The 21,515-nt window shown below is 37.5% G+C and overlaps 1 protein-coding gene across 1 annotated transcript in view; it reads left to right on the forward strand.

Moving 5' to 3' along the window:
• The first annotated feature begins 4,980 nt into the window (after positions 1–4,980).
• The window catches only part of TMEM182 (transmembrane protein 182), a 52,846-nt gene continuing 36,311 nt past the window's right edge, over positions 4,981–21,515 (forward strand). The window contains exons 1-3 of the mRNA XM_060609796.3: positions 4,981–5,309; positions 5,548–5,647; positions 7,319–7,417. Coding sequence (XP_060465779.2) covers positions 5,178–5,309; positions 5,548–5,647; positions 7,319–7,417 — 331 coding nt within the window. The 5' untranslated portion in view covers positions 4,981–5,177. The remainder of the gene's footprint in view (positions 5,310–5,547; positions 5,648–7,318; positions 7,418–21,515) is intronic.

The raw sequence follows: 21,515 nt of genomic DNA on the forward strand, positions 1-21,515 counted from the left end.
ATGGGGCATACTTTATGGAGGGGGCTTTCATTTATTTGTTTATTCATTATTAATTTGTTCATTGAGCAAACATGTCTTGACCCAAGTTTTCCCAAGACGCAGGGATTCAAAAAGTGTCTATAGAAGACAAGAGTGTAATTAAATACAGGAAAGTGTTATAGGTTGTACAATACAGTCTTCTTGGAGAGTACTGCTAGTACTCAACACCCACAAGAACATGTAACACAGAGTAGGGACTTGCTATGTATTTGTTGAGTGGATTAAGGAAGAGTTCATCAGACAGGTGGAAGAGAAGAGAGTTCTAATCAGAAGGGAACAGGATAGGCAAGGATTTGGGAAAATGCTGCAGGTGGCCTAGGGGAGAGAATGTGTATATGGGTGTGGGGAGGGCTAGGGGCACTTGCTGAGAGGTTAGTCTGTTGAAATAAACCCGAGTACTATCTGGAATGCTAGCAGAGGGAATTTTATCTTGTATTATGATTTTTTAAAAAAAATTTCATCAAAAAATGGTCTTCAGCTAAAGGCAGGATAGAAGAGAAACCTAATGTGGGTATTCCACCGACTCATTTGACACGTCCTCTTTCCTAATATCCCCAATTATCCTCTGAAGCATTGTTCCTGTTTTTCCATATGGGAAGCCAAAGCTCAGAGATTTGAGTGATTTGCCCAAGCACAAATCATCTTCTATGAAAGACGATTCCCACTCTTCTTAATTCAATGAAATCCTCATTCTGAAAACTGCCAGTGGGGGAGAGCTGGTACCTGTACCTCCTGCTCTTGTGTCCAGGTTTGTTGTATTCTGGAGGACCGGTCCTAAGTCTGCACTCAGCCACCTAGCCTCCTCATTTAGCCTTGGGGGCACAGAGAACAATTGAGCATCATAACAAAGGGGTAACCTCTAGGGTCTAAACGTAGAAACATAACCCATTAATTATTGAGAATTGCCTTTGGCAGTGAGACTCCAAGCAGATCTCTCTTGGCTTACCTCTGGCCATCTTTCATGTGACCTAGACCATCTTTGACTCCTACTACCAAAAAGACTTTTAGATGCTAAGATTCCTGCTCAAGAGAGTGGACGCCCATAGAGAAAGTGGTTGTTTCATAGTCTGTCTACTGAAGGTTGTCCTGTATTCAAGGTATTTAATGTGCTTAGGTTTCTATCTGCTACCGGGTAGATGCTCATGGATATCAGCTGTTATTATTGACCTCAGTTCACATTTTTGAAAATCCAGCTTTCCCACAGGATCAAACCTGAGATACCATGCTTAGGTTTGTGGCCTTGCAGATTCAGTGTGATAATCATATCAACATAAAAATAGATTCAATATCCACCAAAGGATAGGCAATGGAGTGGTTTATTACAGGGTATTACAAGTTGGGGTTGGTGACTGAGTATGTCTGTTTCTCCTCATCTCTTCGCCTTTCACCAGAAAAGAGTGTGAAGGGAAAAAGAGACCCTCTGCCCAAATCCGTGGAGATGATAAGAACCCAGCAGCTTTTTAGGCATCTTCCTGGTGCATGGACAATTGTTCAGGCTGCTGAAAGAACCTGAGGAAGCTGCACGGGGTGCTTGGGTGGCTCAGTCGGTTAAGCATCCGGCTCTTGATTTGGGCTCAGGTCACGATCTTGTGGTTTGTGAGTTCAAGCCCCATGTTGTGCTCTGCACTGACAGCACAGAGCCTTCTTGGGATTCTCTGCCCCTCCGCAGCTCATGCTCTCTCTCAAAATAAATAAACTTAAAAAAAAGTATTTGGAAATATTTTAAGAATCATGCAAAATTAGGGGAGTGGCAAATGACAAGCAAATGGTCCAGTTTTCTAAAGAAAGGAAACACGTTTTGTCCCCTGGAGAGTAAGTTTCATTGCATTTATCAGTAAGAGTCTAATGGAGATTCTCAAAAAGAGGAAACACACACCCCACTAAAATCCATCCCTCCAGGTTTCACAAAGAACAGGCCATGCCAGATCAGGGCGCTTTCTTCTGGGACGGATTATCAGTTGGATGGCTCAGAAGGTCATGGACTTGTATCTCAGCCAAGTGTCCTAATACAAATTGATTTTTATTTTATTTTAGTGCCTGTTGCATGTCAAGCACTGTGATAAGCACTGGGGATAATGGGGCTAAAGCAGTTTAGTTTCATGACATGAGAAGTACTCTGTGATATCAAATAGATGCACACAAATGAATGGTGGAAATAATTAGATTGCTTACTCATAATTGATTTAATAAACACACATTTTTATAATGATGCTTATGCATTTTTGGATAAACCAGAAATGGTGAGAAAATGTCATTAGTTGATGGACCTAACCCAGAAAGATGATTTTTGTGTGTGACAAATACCAAAATTGAGATGAATTATAACAATGACAAAGTTCCACACTCCTTCCTGCTTACTTAAAAAAATCTAGTTGTTTGTATGTGTGTATGTTTGTTAATGTGTGTGTGTTAAAGATTTAGTATTGATGCATAGATGTTTACCATAAACCTTTGGGATATAAATAAATAAAATCTTCATGAAGAAATTCCTCCTCCTCTCCAAAGAGCAGTGTTGGTGTCTACGACCACAACTACACAACCACAACTACACAACCACACTGACGCTGGGAGAGGGGTGGGCTGGGAAGGAGGAGAATGTGTCCAGGTTGGCCCAAAGCTCATTTTTAAACCTCTATGTACTTCATTCTAATGAATCATTTATTTTTTCCCACTAGGGCATGAATTCCTCAAGGTCAGGGCCTATGTACTGTAACCTTAATGTCTGGCAAAAATGTCTCACAAGTTCTCAATAAGCACTTCTTCAAGACGTATTTTCTCCCCCCGCCCCCTCAAAACCCTTAATTTGATCTGATATTGCATTAATTACCGAATAGCATCTGTATTAGTCTCTTATTGTTGCTGCAACAAATGAGTAAAAAATTGGTGGCTTAAAAGAATACAAATTTACTATCCCTACAGTTCCAGAGGTCAGAAACCTCCCAAATCAAGGTGTTGGTAAAGCTATGTTTCTTCCTTAGTGGGGGAGGGGCCCAGGGGGAATCTGTTCTTTCCTCTTCCAGGCCCTAGAAGCCAGCCACATTACTTGGCTTGTGACCCCTTCAAACCAGCAACTCTTTGACTCTTTTTCTTGCCACATTCCTTTCTCTGCCTACTCTGTTAGAAGAGATTCTCTACTTTAAAGGGTTCATGTGATTAGATTAGGCCTACCTGTGTAATCCAGGATATTGCCACATAACCTATTCACAGATTATGTGATTACAGTTAGGATTAGGGTGTGGACATCTTTGGGAGACTATTATTCTGCTTATCACAGCCTCCGAATCAGAAAGGTGGTGGTATTCAGGTGCTAGGCTCTATGCAGAAGATTATACTATGCCTCACTTCAATCAAATCCTTGAAGATTGTAGCCAAGAACCAGAATAACAGGGAAATTTGGAGTTGTGCCAATCTAAGGGATGTTTAAAAGAATAGGATGTTTAGCTTAGAAGAAAAAGACCTCAATTTAGGGGTCCAGTAGCAGTTCTGGTTTGAGGAGGCTCGAGATGACTGCTTCTTCATCAGAAAAATACCAGGAAATTCTGTCACATGACAGAAGATTGCACACCTGTGCTGTGCAATCTCAGAGGACCAAATAGGATTAATACTGGAAACTTTAGGAAAGCAGCTTTTGGCAGAATTTAAGGTTGGGCTGTGTGGACATTCCTGACGTCTTTCAAGACAGCAGGCTAGAGACGGCCTGGCTCCATGCTGTGGGGGTTCTTACAAAAGAGATTTGAGCATTAGATAAGGAATCAGCTGAGGTGTTCTGTTGAATTCCATTTAGCCCTCGCAGCCACTGATTCTGTGACCTAGAATTCCATTCATGACCTTCGGGTACCTCTGACTACATACAGCCAGAACTGACGAAGGCCCTACCTCCCTACTGAAGAGTCATCTTTTGCCCTCCGTGACTCTGTATTTAAGGATCTGTCCCATACCAAGCAGAAGTGGTGAAGGAGGCTGGTAGAGCTGATGCCTCTTCAGAAGATGCACTAACTCACATTATTGTTGAGAATATATATTTAAAAGGAAAAACCAAAAACAGTAGCCATAGAGACAGTACCAATTTTAAAATGCTACACAAGTACTTAAAAATACTCTCCTGTATACTCAGACATGAAAAGAAAACAACAATAGAGATAAGGCATGGAGAAAAGTATAGATTCATGAGGTGGTTTGTATCAGAATCCAGGATGTTTTGACGAAGTTGAACATTTAAAACGAAGGAAACAAAAACAGTAGACCAGATTCTTTCATCTTCATCCAGACAACAATATACTTTGGGACTCTGTTTTTCTTCGGTTCACTTTGGGGATGGTTATTTGGAGTAACTTGTACAAGATATTGGAGCTGCTGTAGAAAGTGCTGTTTTTATATCAATAGTGTGGATAGCATGAAGGTACTTTTTTGTACTTTAAATAGCCTATGTTACTTTTTTCTTGATCTTTTAAGTATACATCTGAATGTCTAGGTTATACACTTGAGCTGTACTCCATGATACGTTAGACCACTTGACCCGCAGGTTATTTTGTATCCCTAAAGTATCCAAAAGGAATTAAGAAATTAATTACAACTTTAATTATATTCAAGAAAACTCTTTGTGGTTCCTTATAGCTGTTCTTTATCTGTCTTCAAAGAGAGTCTTAAGTGTCTTCGGCTTTGGTGTTGTAATGGTCATTCTAGACTGAGGAGCTTGTTCAGACACTTAAGACTTTGGGCCAATACTGCCAATGACTTCATACCACTTCATCTTCTTCCCACTTCTATGGATTACCCAACAGCAAAAATGGTCATTCTAGCCAGCCCCTGATATTCCTCTCTACAGTCAGGGGAAGGTCAGCTATTTTTTGATCCCCACGGGAGAGAGACAGCTCCTCAATCAGTATCCTAAAATAGCTGGCCATTCTCAGCTGCTGGGCTGGAGTCCCTCCAGGGGAGAGCAAAGGGAATACAAATCCACCCACTGGGTGCGAGTGAGAAGTCACCAAAACATGAGCTAGGAGAGGCTTCTAAAGAAGATCCTGCCTACTCGAAAAATCTTTCTTATTTTTCTTATTTTTTTTTTTAATTGAGAAGCTACGTGTCTGCCATTTTTTTTAATTTCTAAGTTTATTTAAAGGGAAACCAGTGGCTTGAAGATGAGACTAAATATTGCCATCTTCTTTGGGGCTCTCTTTGGTGCTTTGGGGGTTTTACTCTTTTTGGTGGCTTTTGGATCGGATTACTGGCTTCTTGCAACTGAAGTGGGGAAGTGTTCAGGTGAACAGAATGTGCGTTTCTTCTTCCAAATACTGATGTACTTGGTAGGGATGAGGGTAGCCTTATGTATCCTCTTGAAATCAGAGAATAGTGGTGGAGTGCCTATTTCTTCACAGAAGAGATAGGTAGCAAGCTACTGACCATCATTATTTGGGATAAAATCCATTGTTTTAATATTTTCCCGGATGTGATAATTTAGCTTATGTGCTTTGTGTTGATGGCAAATTACTTTCTTTGTGTTCTGTACAGATAGAGAATGTCACTTTCCACCATGAAGGATTCTTCTGGAGATGTTGGTTTAATGGGATTGCGGAAGAGAATGATTCCAGTATCTGGAAGTTCTGGTACAGTAAGTGCAATTTAGCTTTATTTCCCCTCGTCATTAAAATAAGAATGAGCAGCTTCTTATTTAGTATAGATCACTTACAAGATAGGATTGGATTCTTACCTGTAGAATCCTGATAGAATGTCTTCAAAAGATTCATGAAGTGATTCTTTTTCAGTAAGTAGAAATGGCTATATGAATAATTATTTTATTTTCTAACCTAAAATAGGGGTCTGAATATTTATGGCAAAACTGAATTATCTTCTGTTTCCTTGCTCATATTTAAAATACACTCACCCTAACAACAACAACAACAAAAAAAAACTAGGTATTACCTATAGTATTTTTCTTGTCTATTATTGCTGTGTCTGTTATTGCTGTGTTGCAAATAAATTAGTTTTATTTTTGGCTATCAACCCTTTAAATGTCAAATTTAAAAATTAAGATATAGAGATCAGATATTTTATATTGGTGGCTTTAAAGTTAAAAAATATCTTTTTTTTTTTTTATAATGAAACTTACTTACCAGCAGCGGTGGATGAAAGCACACTCTGTTTGGGCTTTAACCAAGGTAGTGGGAATTATCAAGAAATGCCTGGCTTCTGATGTCTGTGTTCTCTCATAGAAACTTGAGAGTTCCTTTTTGATGTAGAATAGCTTCTTAAAAATACAGTACATTCTTTTCACTGTATTTCCTATATTATATTAATCTCTGAAAGTAAATTCATTGAAAATAACTAGCTTTTATCTTATTGCATTCAACAATAAAAGAACTATTTATTACCCTCAAGGTTATTGTAGGTTGAAATTATTAGTCTCCTTATCCAATACTCCTGTGATATATCAAAATATGGAATTTACACACTAGTCAAGATTATATGATAAAATAATATATAATAAAGAGATGAGATCTTGGAAGACGTAAGCAAGCTGACAGCAAGTTGGCATATGTGAAAGGAACAAAGTAATGATGAAATGGAATTTTGCAAGAAATAGTTGGTAGGCTATCTTGTAGTCCTTTTGGAGAGGAAAATGAGCATGGAATCTGCCAATGAAAAGCATTCAGACTCTGGCAGAGTAAGTCAGACTGTGCAAGAGGAAGATTTTGCCAAGGACTTAGAGAAAGAAAGAATATTTCACTCCTCCTTAAAGGGTACACAGTGAAAGTTTCAAGTTTTCCAACAACATAAAAGTTTTTTTCTTGTGTTTTCTCCAAATACTAAAAATGCATTTAAATTATTAGCTTGTATGACCTATCATTTCCAGCTTTTCCCTAAAAATAGAATATAGGATACATTTTATATTAATCAGAGCTGACAATGGGTAAATCTAAGTTTATTAGAGTTTTAAAACAATTACTTTTTGAATACTATGTGCTAGGCATCATGTTGGGAACTGGAGAATATGGCTGTGAAAATAAATGAAGTGTAGTGCCTTTAATCTTAAGGTGATATTAGGGGCATTCCCAGCATTGAACTATGTCATGAACTAGATGTTTTGGATGAATCTACTTTCCAGGTTCCCTGAGCTGCTTGATGTGAGTTTCCCCCCCCCCCTCACTCATCAGTTCTCTGAATCTGTTGCTCCCACCCACAGTTTATTTAGCTTGTCTATCCCAGGTCCTGTATGTCTCTTGTTAGGAAGTCTTCACTCAGCATCTCAATAACAACTACCATCATTTGCTCTCCTTCCTAGCCAATCAGCCACCGTCCAAGAACTGCATGCACGCTTACCTGTCACCATATCCCTTCACGAGAGGGGAACACAATTCAACCTCCTATGACTCTGCTGTTAGTAAGTACCTTTGTCTAGAGAATGCCTCCAAGAAAGACTTGCTTTTCTGAAAAAAAACTAATTTAACATATATCATTTCAACATTTTCTCTGGAATCAATCTGTTATATATAAATAATAAAATACCATTTTTAATACAATATTTATAACTCTAATAGAATATAGCTCAGAGTTGAAAGTAAAGCCATTGTAACTTACTTGCTGCTTATAAAGATTTTTTTTTTAAGTGTGTCCTCTGGTGTGGAAATAATGATGTTTATTAGGAATAACTGCTTCTAGTGGGTTTAACAGACCTAAAGCTAGTCTTATAATGGAAAATATTATAATCCACACCCTGCTTTAAAAACATTGTTTTTGTAATTGTTACACATAAGAATATGATTATGCTACTGGTTTCCTGCAAAATGACTGGACTTCCTTATATGTGATATCTCAACGAAGAATAGTCAGATGTCATTAACTGAGAGTCGTGATTACCGAGTTTCCTTGGTATTTACATCCTCTTTGTCCTATGGAAGGTACACAAACTCAGTTGGTATGGAAAATATATCATATATACTTAAATGTAGTTTTATACAAAGTACAAAAGCTCAATATGTCAACTTGATTCTCAGCTGGTTTCATGAAGTTTTTAACAAAGGGTGTTTCTTGTAATCTTAAAACTAAGAATTGGTTCGTTATTTACCAATGTCATAAATAAAGACAAAAAAATATTTGTTTTTTTTTCAAAGAGAGTAAGCAGCATATTTACTTTTCTGAATAAACTTATATTAGTAGTCCCCAGAGAATCAATAGGAGATATATAGGTAGGGGTGGGGGTTGGGAAGAGAGAATGATGGATGGATGGATTGATGGAGAGATTTTAAAGAATGGGCTTATGTGATTGTGGAGGCTGGCAAGTCTAAAATCTATAGGGCAAGATTTCAGGCTGGATAAGAGTTGCTGTTGTAGTCTTGAATCTGAAGCCTAGAAACTCTGGTAGAAGTTTTTCTTTAGGTAACCTCAGTCTTTAGTCTTAAGGCCTTCAACTGATTAGATGAGGCCCACCCCCATTGTGGGTAGTTTAACCACATTAGTGCATAAAATTAACCATTGCAAATTATATGCCTTATAATTTTAAGTTTGTCAAGGGATGTAGCATTTGCTCATATCACACAATTAACATGACACTTTATGGAGTGGAAGTGGGGTCTGAATAGCAAACGAGATAAGCTGTCATACAGCCATGCTTATCCATCATAGTCGCTTGTGCTTAAAAGGGCTCTGGCTTTTGGCCTTGAGAACGAGCGGTGTGAATGTTCCTTCCCATTAATAACTGCAAAAGGCGCTTCCATTTGTCAAAGCATTTTGCATTGTGTGACATGGACCTTTTCACTGATAAGAGAAGAGATGACATAGGAAAGTGTATAAAATATTCTGTCTCACAAAAAGTTGCAAAAAAGGTATCCCTTCCCTGACGTTCTTACTTTTGTAAAATTGACCAAGAAGTAGCAGAGTAGAACAGGGTTGATTTTCCACAACATTAGGTGTTTGCATAGCTATTAGTGTTCTGTTGATAACTCATGTATATGTTCAGGTCCTGTGATGATCGGATAGGTATCATGGGCGCTATATATGTTTAAATGAATCTACATATTTGAAGAGTCTGTAGCTCAAGGAGTTAGCGGAGAACTTGAAACACAAGGTGACATGATCTAAACATAATAATTATGATGGAGGGGGAGTGTACGTGCATGCCCCAAAAATTATACTGCAATTACAGTTAGAGTCATTATGTAGCACTGCATATAATTACTGTGTCATTTTTGGATCTAATGACAAAACCATATTCCAATTTTTTTTTTTGTTTTAAATGATCAGACTCCCCTTGGCTCACATATTGTAACTCCCTATTCACTTTAAGCAGCTTTATCAAACATTTTAGCAAACATGACCAAGACGGGAGGAAGGCTGTCCTACAAAGAAACAGCTTATACACATTTCATTTACATTCATAGTAACATACAATGGTATCTGACATTATATTTGGGTGATTTTTTTTATGGTTCCCTTATCCAAGAGAAGGGCCATCGATATCGTGAGAAGGGTTTTATCTGACTGAAAAGTGAGTGTTTCCTAGTTAGTGAGGCTATCTAGTCTTCACCAGACCCCATATGTACTCTTGGGTTTCATATAGCCTCATCATTATCAGGCATTATACATTTGCCAATTTATCTTGGGTAAATTCAGAGTCTTGTTTGTAAAAATTGGATGCATTCCAGCCTGGCAAATATAATTGGTAAAATAGCTTTGTATTTTCCTTAGTTTTTGCAGTTACAGTTAGCCAGTATCGAAATCAGTGAAAATAATATAGCAGTGTTTGATTGTTCTGGAAAGACTATTTTACAATCATTGGATGCTACTGTTGAAATTGTTCTATTTCATAATATGGAGACTGAAACTCAGAGAAACCTTGTGACTCGGTTTTCACACAGCTGATCCTTGGCAAAACTAATGCAAAGGTCCAAGTCTCTGCATTTTATTTATTGATAATCTTATTATAAACTACAGTGAAATGAAAAGGCAAATCTTAGTATTTGCCGTTAAATCTTTCTAAGCATGAGTCTTTTAGTTGGATCTCAACAAAAGAGCAATTTTAGATTTATGTTGCCTTTCTCTACTTTTCTATCTGATCCTGACCTGTGTATACAGTCAGGTCTAATTCAGTGTTTCCTTTACTTATTTATTTTTTGTCTCAAGTACACATTCTAAAATTCAATTATGCTCAACTTTAGTTATTTGAATGGTTGCCCAAGCCTAGAGAAGTTTTGAGGTAGGATTGTATACTTTGACTTCCTTTATTTTTATTTTTTTAATATATTTTTTAATGTTTATTTATTTTTGAAGGAGACAGAGACAGAGTGTGAGCAGGGAAGGGGCAGAAGAGAGGGAGACACAGAATCTGAAGTAGGCTCCAGGCTCTGAGCTGTCAGCACAGAGCCCGATGTGGGGCTCGAACCCATGAGCTGTGAGATCATGACCTGAGTTGAAGTCAGATGCTTAACTGACTAAGCCACCCAGACGCTCCACTTTGACATCCTTTAAACAATTCTATTGCCTTTTGATATCTGTCAGAATTTAGATTTTCTGGTTTGTTTCATGATTAAACTCAATAACAATTCATTTATTTGGTATCATTTGGTGATGAGGTATAGAACATAGATTAATTTTCAAGATAATTCAGCCCTTGAGTGAATTAATAATTTTCTTGCTATCCCCATAGCCTTTGGCCACACCTATATCAAAGTGCTCATTGCATGTAACTGCAATTGTTCACCTTAGTTTCTTTATTATTTGTTGGAGCTCCCTAGAGACACAGAATGTAACCTACTCATATTTATACCCCCAGAACCTAGTATAGTGAGTGGTACTTAGTAAGTGCTTAAATATTTCTATGGAATGACTAAGTGCAAAAATTCCTTGGCCTTCTTATTCAGCAGAGTATATTGAACATGATGTCTCCTTTCCTTCATGAGTTGGAACAAACGCATACACAATGGCCTTCTTTGAGTTCTTCAGAATCAGTGTTTGGCCTCCTGCGTTAGGGCCTTTGTACCTGCCTTCCCTCCTCCCCAAATGCTGTTCCTCTTTTCCCAACCCCTCCTCCCTTCACTTCTCTAACAAAGCAGGCCCATTCTCTGAGCTAATACATACTTCAGTTTTCTTTCTTTTTCTTTTTTTTTTTTCAATTTTTCTTAAATGTTTATTTTTTGAGAAAGAGAGCATGAGCAGGGGAGGAGCAGAGAGAGAGGGAGACACAGAAACCAGAGCAGGTTCCATGCTCTGAGCTGTCAACACAGAGCCCAACATGGGGCTCAAACTCATGGACCACAAGATCATGACCTGAGCCAAAGTCGGATGCTTAACCAACTGAGCCACCCTGGGGGCCCCATACATCAGTTTTCTAAGGAAACCTTCCACAGAGGTAGTTTTTGATATCAGATATAATCTTTAAGAAAAAAATCATAGAAAAGGAGGTGGTAAAATATCAGTTATATTTAGGGGGAGAAAAAATAAGAAAAGGCAGCCCACAAAGGAGAAAGGAAAGAAGCCTTGAGAAAGAAGCTGATGAGCAGGCTGTCAACACTGTTCCAGGGGCCTGTGGGCAGACAGGAAGAGTCTTGGGAAGGAGGTGGTGTCCCTCAGTGACAAATGCAGAAGCAGAGAGGAACTGGATAATACTGATAATGCAGGGGTTCCCATGGCCACTCATAGCTGTGCCTACTGAAGGCTCAGCTACAGAGGCCCTCAAAGGCTCTTTACAGGCATCTCTTTCTAAATGTAAACCCACAATGCCCTGCTGGTTTGGCCTGAGACCTGAGGCCTTCTGCTCTGTATCCCATTCCTGCTCACTGCCTGTTCCCTCAGATGGGACCTGAGGGCCCTGCCCTCTTTCCTGGCAATGCCCTTCCTCCTCCAGGAACCGTTCCATTTTCCTGCACATTTTGTCACCCAACAGTCCTCCTGAGGGCCTAGCTCTATCCCAGGCTTCTTCCTCCTTCACTTGTCCCAGGAGAAGAGGTGAGAAAGCAGTGATGCTCATAAAGGGGCAGAGCCACAGAATGATGGGGGCACAAAACCTCATACAGGGTGGTTAGGGGATAGGCAATGAACAAGTTGAGACCTTTGTGAGGAGCCAGCACTTGGACTTGGAGTAGCTCCCAAGAGTACACATTTACAGAGAATACTGAGTCCTTATAAAAACAGTCACACACACACACACACACACACACACACCATCTTGCTTTGCTATGCAAGGCAAAATAAAATATAAATACCATCATATCTGACAATTTTATTTCTTTAATATTTTAGATTTGAGTCTAAAGTTAATGCAAACACATAACTACGAAGGCACATCAACACACCTGAGGCACCTAATTTCATTGGGATGACCTCCTGCTTCCAGATCAATTATGCTTCCATAGCTGGGTCCTATTTACGAATTTTCCCATGTTCAATACGGTGAATCTGGATGTTGTCTTTAATTTACCAACTTTCCTTCTGTTCTGCTTTAGTTATATAGCAAAAAAAACATACATTGTAAAATATAATGGAAATCAGTTCCTTTTTTGTTTTGTTTTGTTTTGTTTTTTGGTCAAAAATGTCAAGTACCTAGATATTTAGAAATACCTTGACATTCACTCAATGTCCTACTATTCATTCAGACATTTGGGATTACACAGCCACAGACACAGCGTGATATTATGGGGTGACTGCAATTCCCGATTTCTGGCTGACTTTTCACCTGTGACCCAGTGAAGGCTCCCCTGCATTCAGATCACAGGGCACTCATAGGGAAGCTTGCCCCGTCTTCCAAAGCTGCAGCTCATGAAGATACAGTTGGCTTTCAGGTCCAGGTCCCAATATCAAAGCTGTAATTAAAAATCACTTTTTCAGAGGGTGTTATTTTGTGTTCTCTACAACTGATTCATGGACATCTAAGGATTGATTGACAGCTTATGTGACATCCCTGCACTAATGCGGGGAGATTGCCTTCTGAAAACAAGACTGTGTGGTTATTTACCATAGTGTGGCTTGACTTCCCTTCATGGAGGACAGGCTCCAGCCTCTACAGAGGCTTCTGGTGATAGCTATTGAAATGTCAACCACACTCAGAAGTAGAAATATTCTCCAATCATAGAGAATCTCTTGGTGCGTTGGCCGTATTGACATTTGTGGCCAGATAATTCTTTGCTGTGGAGGCTGCTCTGTGCATTGTGAGATGTTGAGCAGTACCCCTGGCCTCTACCCCTGGAGCACCCTTCAGTTGTGCCAGTCAAAAATATCTCTTAACATAGGCAAATGTCCTGAGGTGGGTGGGCACAAAATCACCTCTCATGAGAACTACTGAAACATTCTAGACATTCATTCCTAACACTTCTGAGGACCCAAGCTCTTCTTTAGAATTATACTGCAAACATCTGTGCCCAGCTCCAAGTCTGGACTCAAAAAGCACATTAATAATGGTTAGTTTCCTGTTTCCATGCAGAATATACAGCCAAAAAAGGAGCAAGGATCTGGTTTGGGTCTCTCTCATCTTTAAATATTACCATTTCTACTCCAAGTTGTGGATCTTGTCATAGAAAAAATATTTACTAGATCCAGTGGAAAAAAATATCGAATGACTGCTGTAGGCTGGGCACTGTTCTGCAGGCTTTAGTGTCAGCCCTAAACTTAAGCTTATGGAACTTTCATTATGGGGGGAGGCAGATGACAAACAAAATAAATCAGTTAAGTACTTGGGGAGAAATAAAAGGGGGTATAGTGTGTGTGGAAGCAACCTCAATATTAAATAAGGTGACAGGCCTCATAGCGAAGGTGATGTGTGTTTTGAGTTGGCCAGCCCTGGTTGAATGGGGGTCTGTCATCCAGCTAAGCTGTCATGATTCACAATCCTTCTTTTGAGGCTAGATGGATGCTGTGCACAGAGTACTTAGCAGTGGAGCCGGCTTGTGGTAAGGGTTCTATGGCAGTGAGAAGTTGGGCTTTCAGTCAGTGTATCTGTGTTCACTACCTAAAGCCACCACTTCCTGCCTCTGACTTCTTTATCTCAACAAAACTCCCTGCACTTGTTTGTGAAAGGGAAATTAGTATAGTATCAACTCACACAGTTGTTAAAATGAGAATAGGTAAAAATACAAATGCTTAGCAGAGTAGTTGCTATGTAGTTGGTACTCAATAAATGTCAGCTATTTCTAGGGCAATATGCCAATTTAGAGCACTGATGATAAGTCTTCATGAGGGCACGTTAACTCCTCATGGCTTCTCCCTAGTGAAATGCTCCGGCTCTCTGCACTGTGTGTGTGTGTGTGTGTGTGTGTGTGTGTGTATACGCATGTGCGTGCGTGTGTGTGCTCAGTGACATCAAGCATTTGGTAGAGCTCTGGCAAAGAATAAGGGCTTCAAAAGTGGCTTTCCTCATCCTAGTACAAGATACTTAATATTACCATCTGTAATGGCCAAGCTTTGTCACTTGTTATCTAGTAATTTTGATTAAAATTCATTCAACAAATATTTATTGAGCACATACTATGTGCCAGGCACTGGGTTCTGGGGAACAGCAGTGCACAAAAACAGATGGAACTCTCTGTCCTTGTGGGGCCGACAGTCTTGAGAGGGGAGACACACAAGACAAGATAAAATAAGTCAATTTTATAGTGTGTTGGAAGATGAAAAGTGCTCTGGAAAAGCATGACACCTGAAAAGAGGCTGGAGACTAGAAGCTGGCAGAAGTGAGGGTGATAAAAACTCTGTAATGTGCTAAGAAGAAAGCTTGGCTCTGAGAAAATGATATTTAGTGGAGACTTGTAGAAAGTGAGGGAGTGAGCTGTGTGATATCCAGAAGAAGAGTGTTCCAGATAGAGAGAGCATGAGATGCAAAGGCCCAGAGGCTGGAACATGGCTGATGTGTGCAAAGAGCACAAAAGAAGCCAGTATGGCAGGAAGAGATTGAGTGAGTGGAGAGTAGAGGAGATGATCAGAGAGATGGTGGGTTCAGGGAGAGGTTGGGCCAGTGTAAAGACCTTGGCTCATGTTCTGAATGAGAGAAGAAGGGGACTGATGGATGATTTCTACCTGATTTGTGTTGTAAAAGAATATCTCCGATTATTACATTGTTAACAGACTAGTCAAATGTGGAATCAGGGGACTAGTTAGTTAGGAGGTTTGCTATATTTCAGATGGCTAAGAAAAAGATATTAAAAGGTGAAAATTTGTTTGAATCTGCCGTGGTCCCTTAAAATTGTTTCGAACCAGTAAGAATATCTATCAGTATCAGTAGCAAAGCACAACACAACAAAAAAACTCCTATGTCCAGGCTGCTATATACCTTAAAATATCAGTCCTGGATTCCAGATTTTCCCTTTTTTAAATTTTAAACAAGTATTTTATTGTAGAAATTCTCAAACATAGTAATTATTAACATATTTTCTAATTGAATGATCATTACTGTGAATTTTGAGAGTTCTTTACATATTCTAGATATAAGTCATTTATTGAATACATAGTTTCCAAACATTTCCTCCCACTCTGTAGCTTTTTTCATCATCTTGAAAAGACCTTGAAAACAAGGTCTTTCACAGAGTAAAAGTTGTGAATTTTTATGAAGTTCAGTTTATGGAGTTTTTCTTTTATGGATCGTGTTTTTAGTGTCATCTCTGAGAACTGTTTACCAAACCCCAGGCTTTGAAGTTTGTCTCCTCTTTTCTTCCAAAAGTTTTATAGTTTTATGTTTTATATTTAAATCTATGATCCAGTTTGAGGTACTTTTTGTATAAAGTGTATGATTTATAATTTTTCAAACATGTGTCCCATTTCCCTAGCACCTTTTTTTTTTTGTAAAGACTATCTTTCCCCCATTGAATTGATTTTGCACACATTAAAAAGTAGTAGATCATACTTGTGTTGGACTATTTTTGGATTATGTATTCTGTTGCATTGACGTGTCTGTCCCTCTGCCAGAGCCACACCATCCCAATTACTTGAGCTGTATCTTGAAGTTGGGGTGAATGATTCCTCCTATTCAGTTCTTTCTTCAAAATTATTTTAGCTATTCTAGATCCTTTTCCTTTAAATTAAAATTTAGGATAGTTGTATCGATATCTATAGTAAGCCTTTCTTGGATGATAGAATTGCCTGTATCAATTTGGGAAGAATTAATTTTATTATGTTGAACCTTCCAAACTGTGAATGCAGTATATCTTTCCGTTTATTTAGATCTTTAATTTCTTTCACCAGCATTTTGTAGTTTTCAGCTTATGCTGTTAGATTTCCATCTAAGTATTTAAATTTTTTAAGAAATTATAACTGCTATATATTTTTAATTGTGGTTTCCATATATTTATTGATAATAGGAATATAGTTGATTTTTAATGTGTATATTGTATAGTGAGACCTTGCTGAATTTACTTAGTAGTTTTAAGAGGTTTTGTATTCGTTTTTTTGTAAGTTACTTTGGATTTTCTACATAAACATTCATGTCATTGGCACATAGACCAGTTTTATTTCTTCCTTGCTTATTTATATACCTTTTATTTCCTTTTCTTACCTTGTTGCATGGGCTATAATTTCCAGTACCATGGTGAATAGCAGCAGTGAAAGAAGACACTTTTGCCTCATTTCTAGTCTTTAGGAGAAGGCATTCAGTATTTTTTCCTCAAGTATGATGTTTGCTATAGGCCTTTTTTTTTTTATGTACATTCTTTATTAACTTGAAATTCCCCTCTATTCCTTATTTACTGAGAGTATTTATAAGTGAATGATGAATTTTGTTAATTTTTTGCATCAGTTGATATGATCACAATTTTTATTCTTCTTTAGCATACTAATATCACATATTACATTTATTGATTTTCAAATATTGAACCAGCCTCTTACCATTGGAATAAACTCCATATGGTCATGATAAATAATTCATTTCATATATTGCTGAATTCTATTTGTTAATATTTTGTAAGGATTTTTTCATTTGTATTTATGAAGGATATTGGTCTATAGTTTTCCTTTTTTTAACTCCTTTTTCTGGGTTTAGTATCTGTGTAAAAATGATTTCATAAAGTAAATTGGGAAGTATCTTCTTCTGTATACAAGAAGAGATTGTGGAGAATTGGTGTTAGTTCTCTTTAAATGCTTATGTTTGATAGAATTCACCAGTGAGATAATCTTGGCCAGGAGATTTAACTTTCAGGAAATTTAAAATTATAAATTCATTTTACTCAATAGTTACAGGGCTATTCAAATTATGTAGTTAACATTGTGTGATTTGTGATGGTTTGTGTTTTTCTAGGAATTGGTTCATTTCATCTAAGTTGTAAAAAATATATATAGAGAGAGTTGTTCAAAATATTCCTTTATTATTTTTTATGTATGCTGTATCTGTGGTGATATCTCATGTTTCATTCCTGATATTGGTAACTTGTGTCTTATTTTTTCTTTGTCAGTATTGTTAAAATAGTGTTAATTTTGTTGAACTTTTCAAAGATCCTGCTTTTGTTTGTTTGTTTCTTTGTTTTCCTATTAATTTTCTGTTTTGAATTTCATTGATTTCTGCTCTTTATTATTTCATTCTTTCTGATTGCTGTAGGTTTGTCTTGCTCTTCATTTTGAAATGAAAAATTAGGTTATTGGTCTTTTATCCTCTTTTCTAATATAAGCATTTATGGGTATAGATTTCGCTCTCAGCACTGCTTTAGCTGCTTCCTACACTTTTGATATGTTTTATTTTTCTTTTCATTCAACTCTGTGTTGTCTCATTTCTCTTGATACTTTATTGTTTGACTCATAGATTATTTAGAAGGGTGTTGTTTAGTTTCCAAAAGTTTGGAGATTTCTTTTCAATCTTTCTGTTATTAATATTTAGTCTGATTCCCTTGTGATTAAAGACCATACTCTGTATAATTTAAATTCTTTTAAAGTTAATGAGATTTGTGGCCCAGGGTATGGTCTATTTTTCTCTGTATTCCATGGCACTTGAAAGAATGTACTGCTGTTGAATGGAATGTGTTGTGAATGTCAGTTAGAGCTTATTGGTTGATGGCATTGTTGAATTCTTCTATATTCTGACTGATTTTCTGTCTAGGTTTTCTAGTAATTGGTGAGAAGGGATATAGAAGTCCCCAGCTATAATTGTGGATTTATCTACTTCTCTTTTCATATGTAGCAGTTTTTGCTTTACATATTCTGCTCCTTTTTTGTCAGATGCATACACATTTGGTGTTGCTATGTCTTTTTGGTAGAGTCACCCTTTTATCATTATTTAATGTTGCCAATAATTTTCTTTATTCTAAAATCTATTTTATCTGATATGGATAAAATATCTCCACTCCTTAATTCTTTGAATTAGTATTTACATGGTATGTAATTTCTCATTTTTTTTACTTTCAATATTTCTATATTATTATATTTGAAGTGAGTTTATACACAGCATATAGTTGGAAGATTTTTTTAATCGAGTCTGCTAAGCTATCTCTTTTCAACTTAAATATAATTTTTTAGAGAAATTTTAGGTTCATAGCAAAATTGAGAGAAGGTCCAGGGGTTTTTCATTTACCCACTGCCCCCACACATTCAGGCTTTGCCCGTTATCAGCATCCCCCTACCAGAGTGGTACATTTGTTACAACCGATGAACCTCCATTGATACACCATAATCACTGAGAGTCCATTATTTTACCTTAGGGCTTACTCTTGATGTTGTTCATTTTATGGGTTTAGACAAATGTATAATGACATGTATCCATTATTACATTATCACATAACATGATTTCACTGCCCTAGAAATCCCGCATGCTCTGCGTATTTACCCCTCTGCTCCACCCCGACATCTGGCAACCACTGATATTTTTACTGTCTCCATAGTTTTATCTTTTCTAGAATGTCACATTGTAGGAATAATAGAGCATGTTGCCTTTTCAGATTGGTTTCTTTCACTTAGTAACATACATTTAGTTTTTCTTCATGTTATTATCATGTCCTGGTAGTTCATCTCTTGTTAGCACTGAGTAATATTTCATTGGCTGACTTCACCACAGTTTATTTATCCATTTACCTATTGAAAGACAACTCCCTTGCTTCCAAGTTTTTGCCATTATGAATACAGCTGCTATAAACATCTGCATGCAGGTATTTATGTGGACACAAGTTTTAATACCAAGGAGCATGACTGCTAGGTAGCATAGCAAGTATATCTTTCATTTTATAAAATACTTCTAAACTCTCCTGCACAGTGGCTAGAACATTTTGCATTCTTACTAGCACTGAGATTTCCTATTGCTCCAATCCTCTCTAGAATTTGATATTGTTAATATTCTGAATTTTGGCCACTTTGATAGGTGTGTAGTGGTATCCTGTTGCTTTAATTTGCACTTCCCTAATGACAAATACTGTGGTGCATCTTTTCATAAGCTTGTTTGCCATCCTTATATCTTCTTTGTTTCTCTTAAGATCTTTGTCTACTTTTTAATGGAGCTTTTTGTCTTCTTATTCTTGAGTTTTAGGAGTTCATTGTATACTTTGCCTCACAGTCATTTATTGGATGTGTCTTTTGCAAATATTTTCTCCCACTCTGTGGCTTGTTTTCTCATTTTCTTGACATTGTGTTTTGCAGGAGAATTTTTTATTATTAAATATAATTTATTGTCAAATTGGTTTCCATACAACACCCAGTGCTCATCCCAACAGGTGCCCTCCTCAATGCCCATCACCCACTTTCCCCTCTCCCCCACCCCCTATCAACCCTCAGTTTGTTCTCAGTATTTAAGAGTCTCTTATGGTTTGCCTCCTTCCCTCTCTGTAACTTTTTTTTTCCCTTCCCCTTCCCCCTGGTCTTCTGTTAAGTTTCTCAGGATCCACATATGAGTGAAAACATATGGTATCTGTCTTTCTCTGCCTGACTTATTTCACTTAGCATAATACCTTCCAGTTCCATCCACGTTGTTGCAAATGGCATGATTTCATTCTTTCTCTTGGCCAAGTAGTATTCCATTGTATATATAAACCACATCTTCTTTATCCATTCATCAGTTGATGGGCATTTAGGCTCTTTCCATAATTTGGCTATTGTTACCGCTTCTCGGCCTTTTGGCTAAGGTCAAGTGTATAATTTGGCTATTGTTGAAAGTGCTGCTATAAACATTGGGGTACAAGTGCCCCTATGCATCAGCACTCCTGTATCCCTTGGGTAAATTCTTAGCAGTGCTATTGCTGGGTCATAGGGTAGATCTATTTTTAATTTTTTGAGGAACCTCCACACTGTTTTCCAGAGTGCCTGCACCAGCTTGCATTTGTATTTCCCTGATGAGGACGGACGTTGAACATCTTTTGTGGAAGAATTTTTAATTTTAATGAAGTTGAGCTTATCAAGTATTTTTTTCATGGATTGAGCCTTTGTGTTGTATCTAAAAAGCCATCACTATACCCAAGGACATCTAGGTTTTCTCCTACATTCTAGGAGTTTAAATTTTTTTTAATGTTTTATTTATTTTTAAGGCAGAGAGAGACAGAGCATGAGTGGGGATGGGGAAGAGAGAGAGGGAGACACAGAATCTGAAGCAGGCTCCAGGCTCTGAGCTGTAAGCACAGAGCCCAACGCGGGGCTCGAACTCACAAACTGTGAGATCATGACCTGAGCTGAAGTCAGATGCTCAACCGACTGACCACCTGGGTGCCCCTAGGAATTTTATAGTTTTGTGTTTTACTTTTAGGCCTATGATCCATTTTGAGTTAATTTTCATGAAGGGTGTAAGTTCTGTGTCTACATACATTTCATTGCATGCAGATGTCCACCTGTTCCAGTAGCACTTTCCTTGCTCCATTTGTCCATTCTTTGATCCTTTGTCAAAGATCAGTTGACTATATTTATATGCATCTGTTTCTGGGCTAAATATTATGTTCCATTGATCTAAATATGTCAATTATTTTTTCATTACCACAATCTCTTGGTTACTACAACTTCATAGTAAATCTTGAACTTAAATAGTATCAGTCCTCCAACCTTGTTCTTCTGCTTAAATATTTTGCTGGCTCTTCTTGGTCTTTTGCTTCTCCATACAAACTTTGGAATCAGGTTATTGATATCCACAGAATATTTTGATGGGATTTTGATTGGGATTGCATTGCCTCTATAGACCGAGTTAGGAAGAAGTGACATCTTGACAATACTGAATCTTCCTACCAATGAACATGGGATATCTCCATTTATTTAGTCCTTGGATTTTGTTCAACAGTGTTTTCTGCTTATCCTCATATAGATCTTATACATATGTTGTTCAATTTAAACCTAACTATTTGATTTTGGGGGTGTTAATGTAAATGGTATTTTAGTTTTAATTTCAAATTTATTTTTTCATTGCCAGCATATAGGAAATCAGTTGACTTTTGTGTATCAATCTTGCTACAGCCTTGTTGTTATTAGTTCCTGGAGTTCTTTGTTTTTGTTTTTTGTAGATTATTTTAGATTTTCTTCATAGATGATCATATCATCAATGAACAAAGAGAGTTTTATTTCTTCCTTCCCAATCCTTATACCTTTTATTTTATTTTCTTGTCTTACTGCATTAGCAA

Source organism: Panthera onca, chromosome A3 (assembly GCF_046562875.1).
Source record: "Panthera onca isolate mPanOnc1 chromosome A3, mPanOnc1 haplotype 2, whole genome shotgun sequence".
Lineage (NCBI taxonomy): Eukaryota > Metazoa > Chordata > Mammalia > Carnivora > Felidae > Panthera > Panthera onca.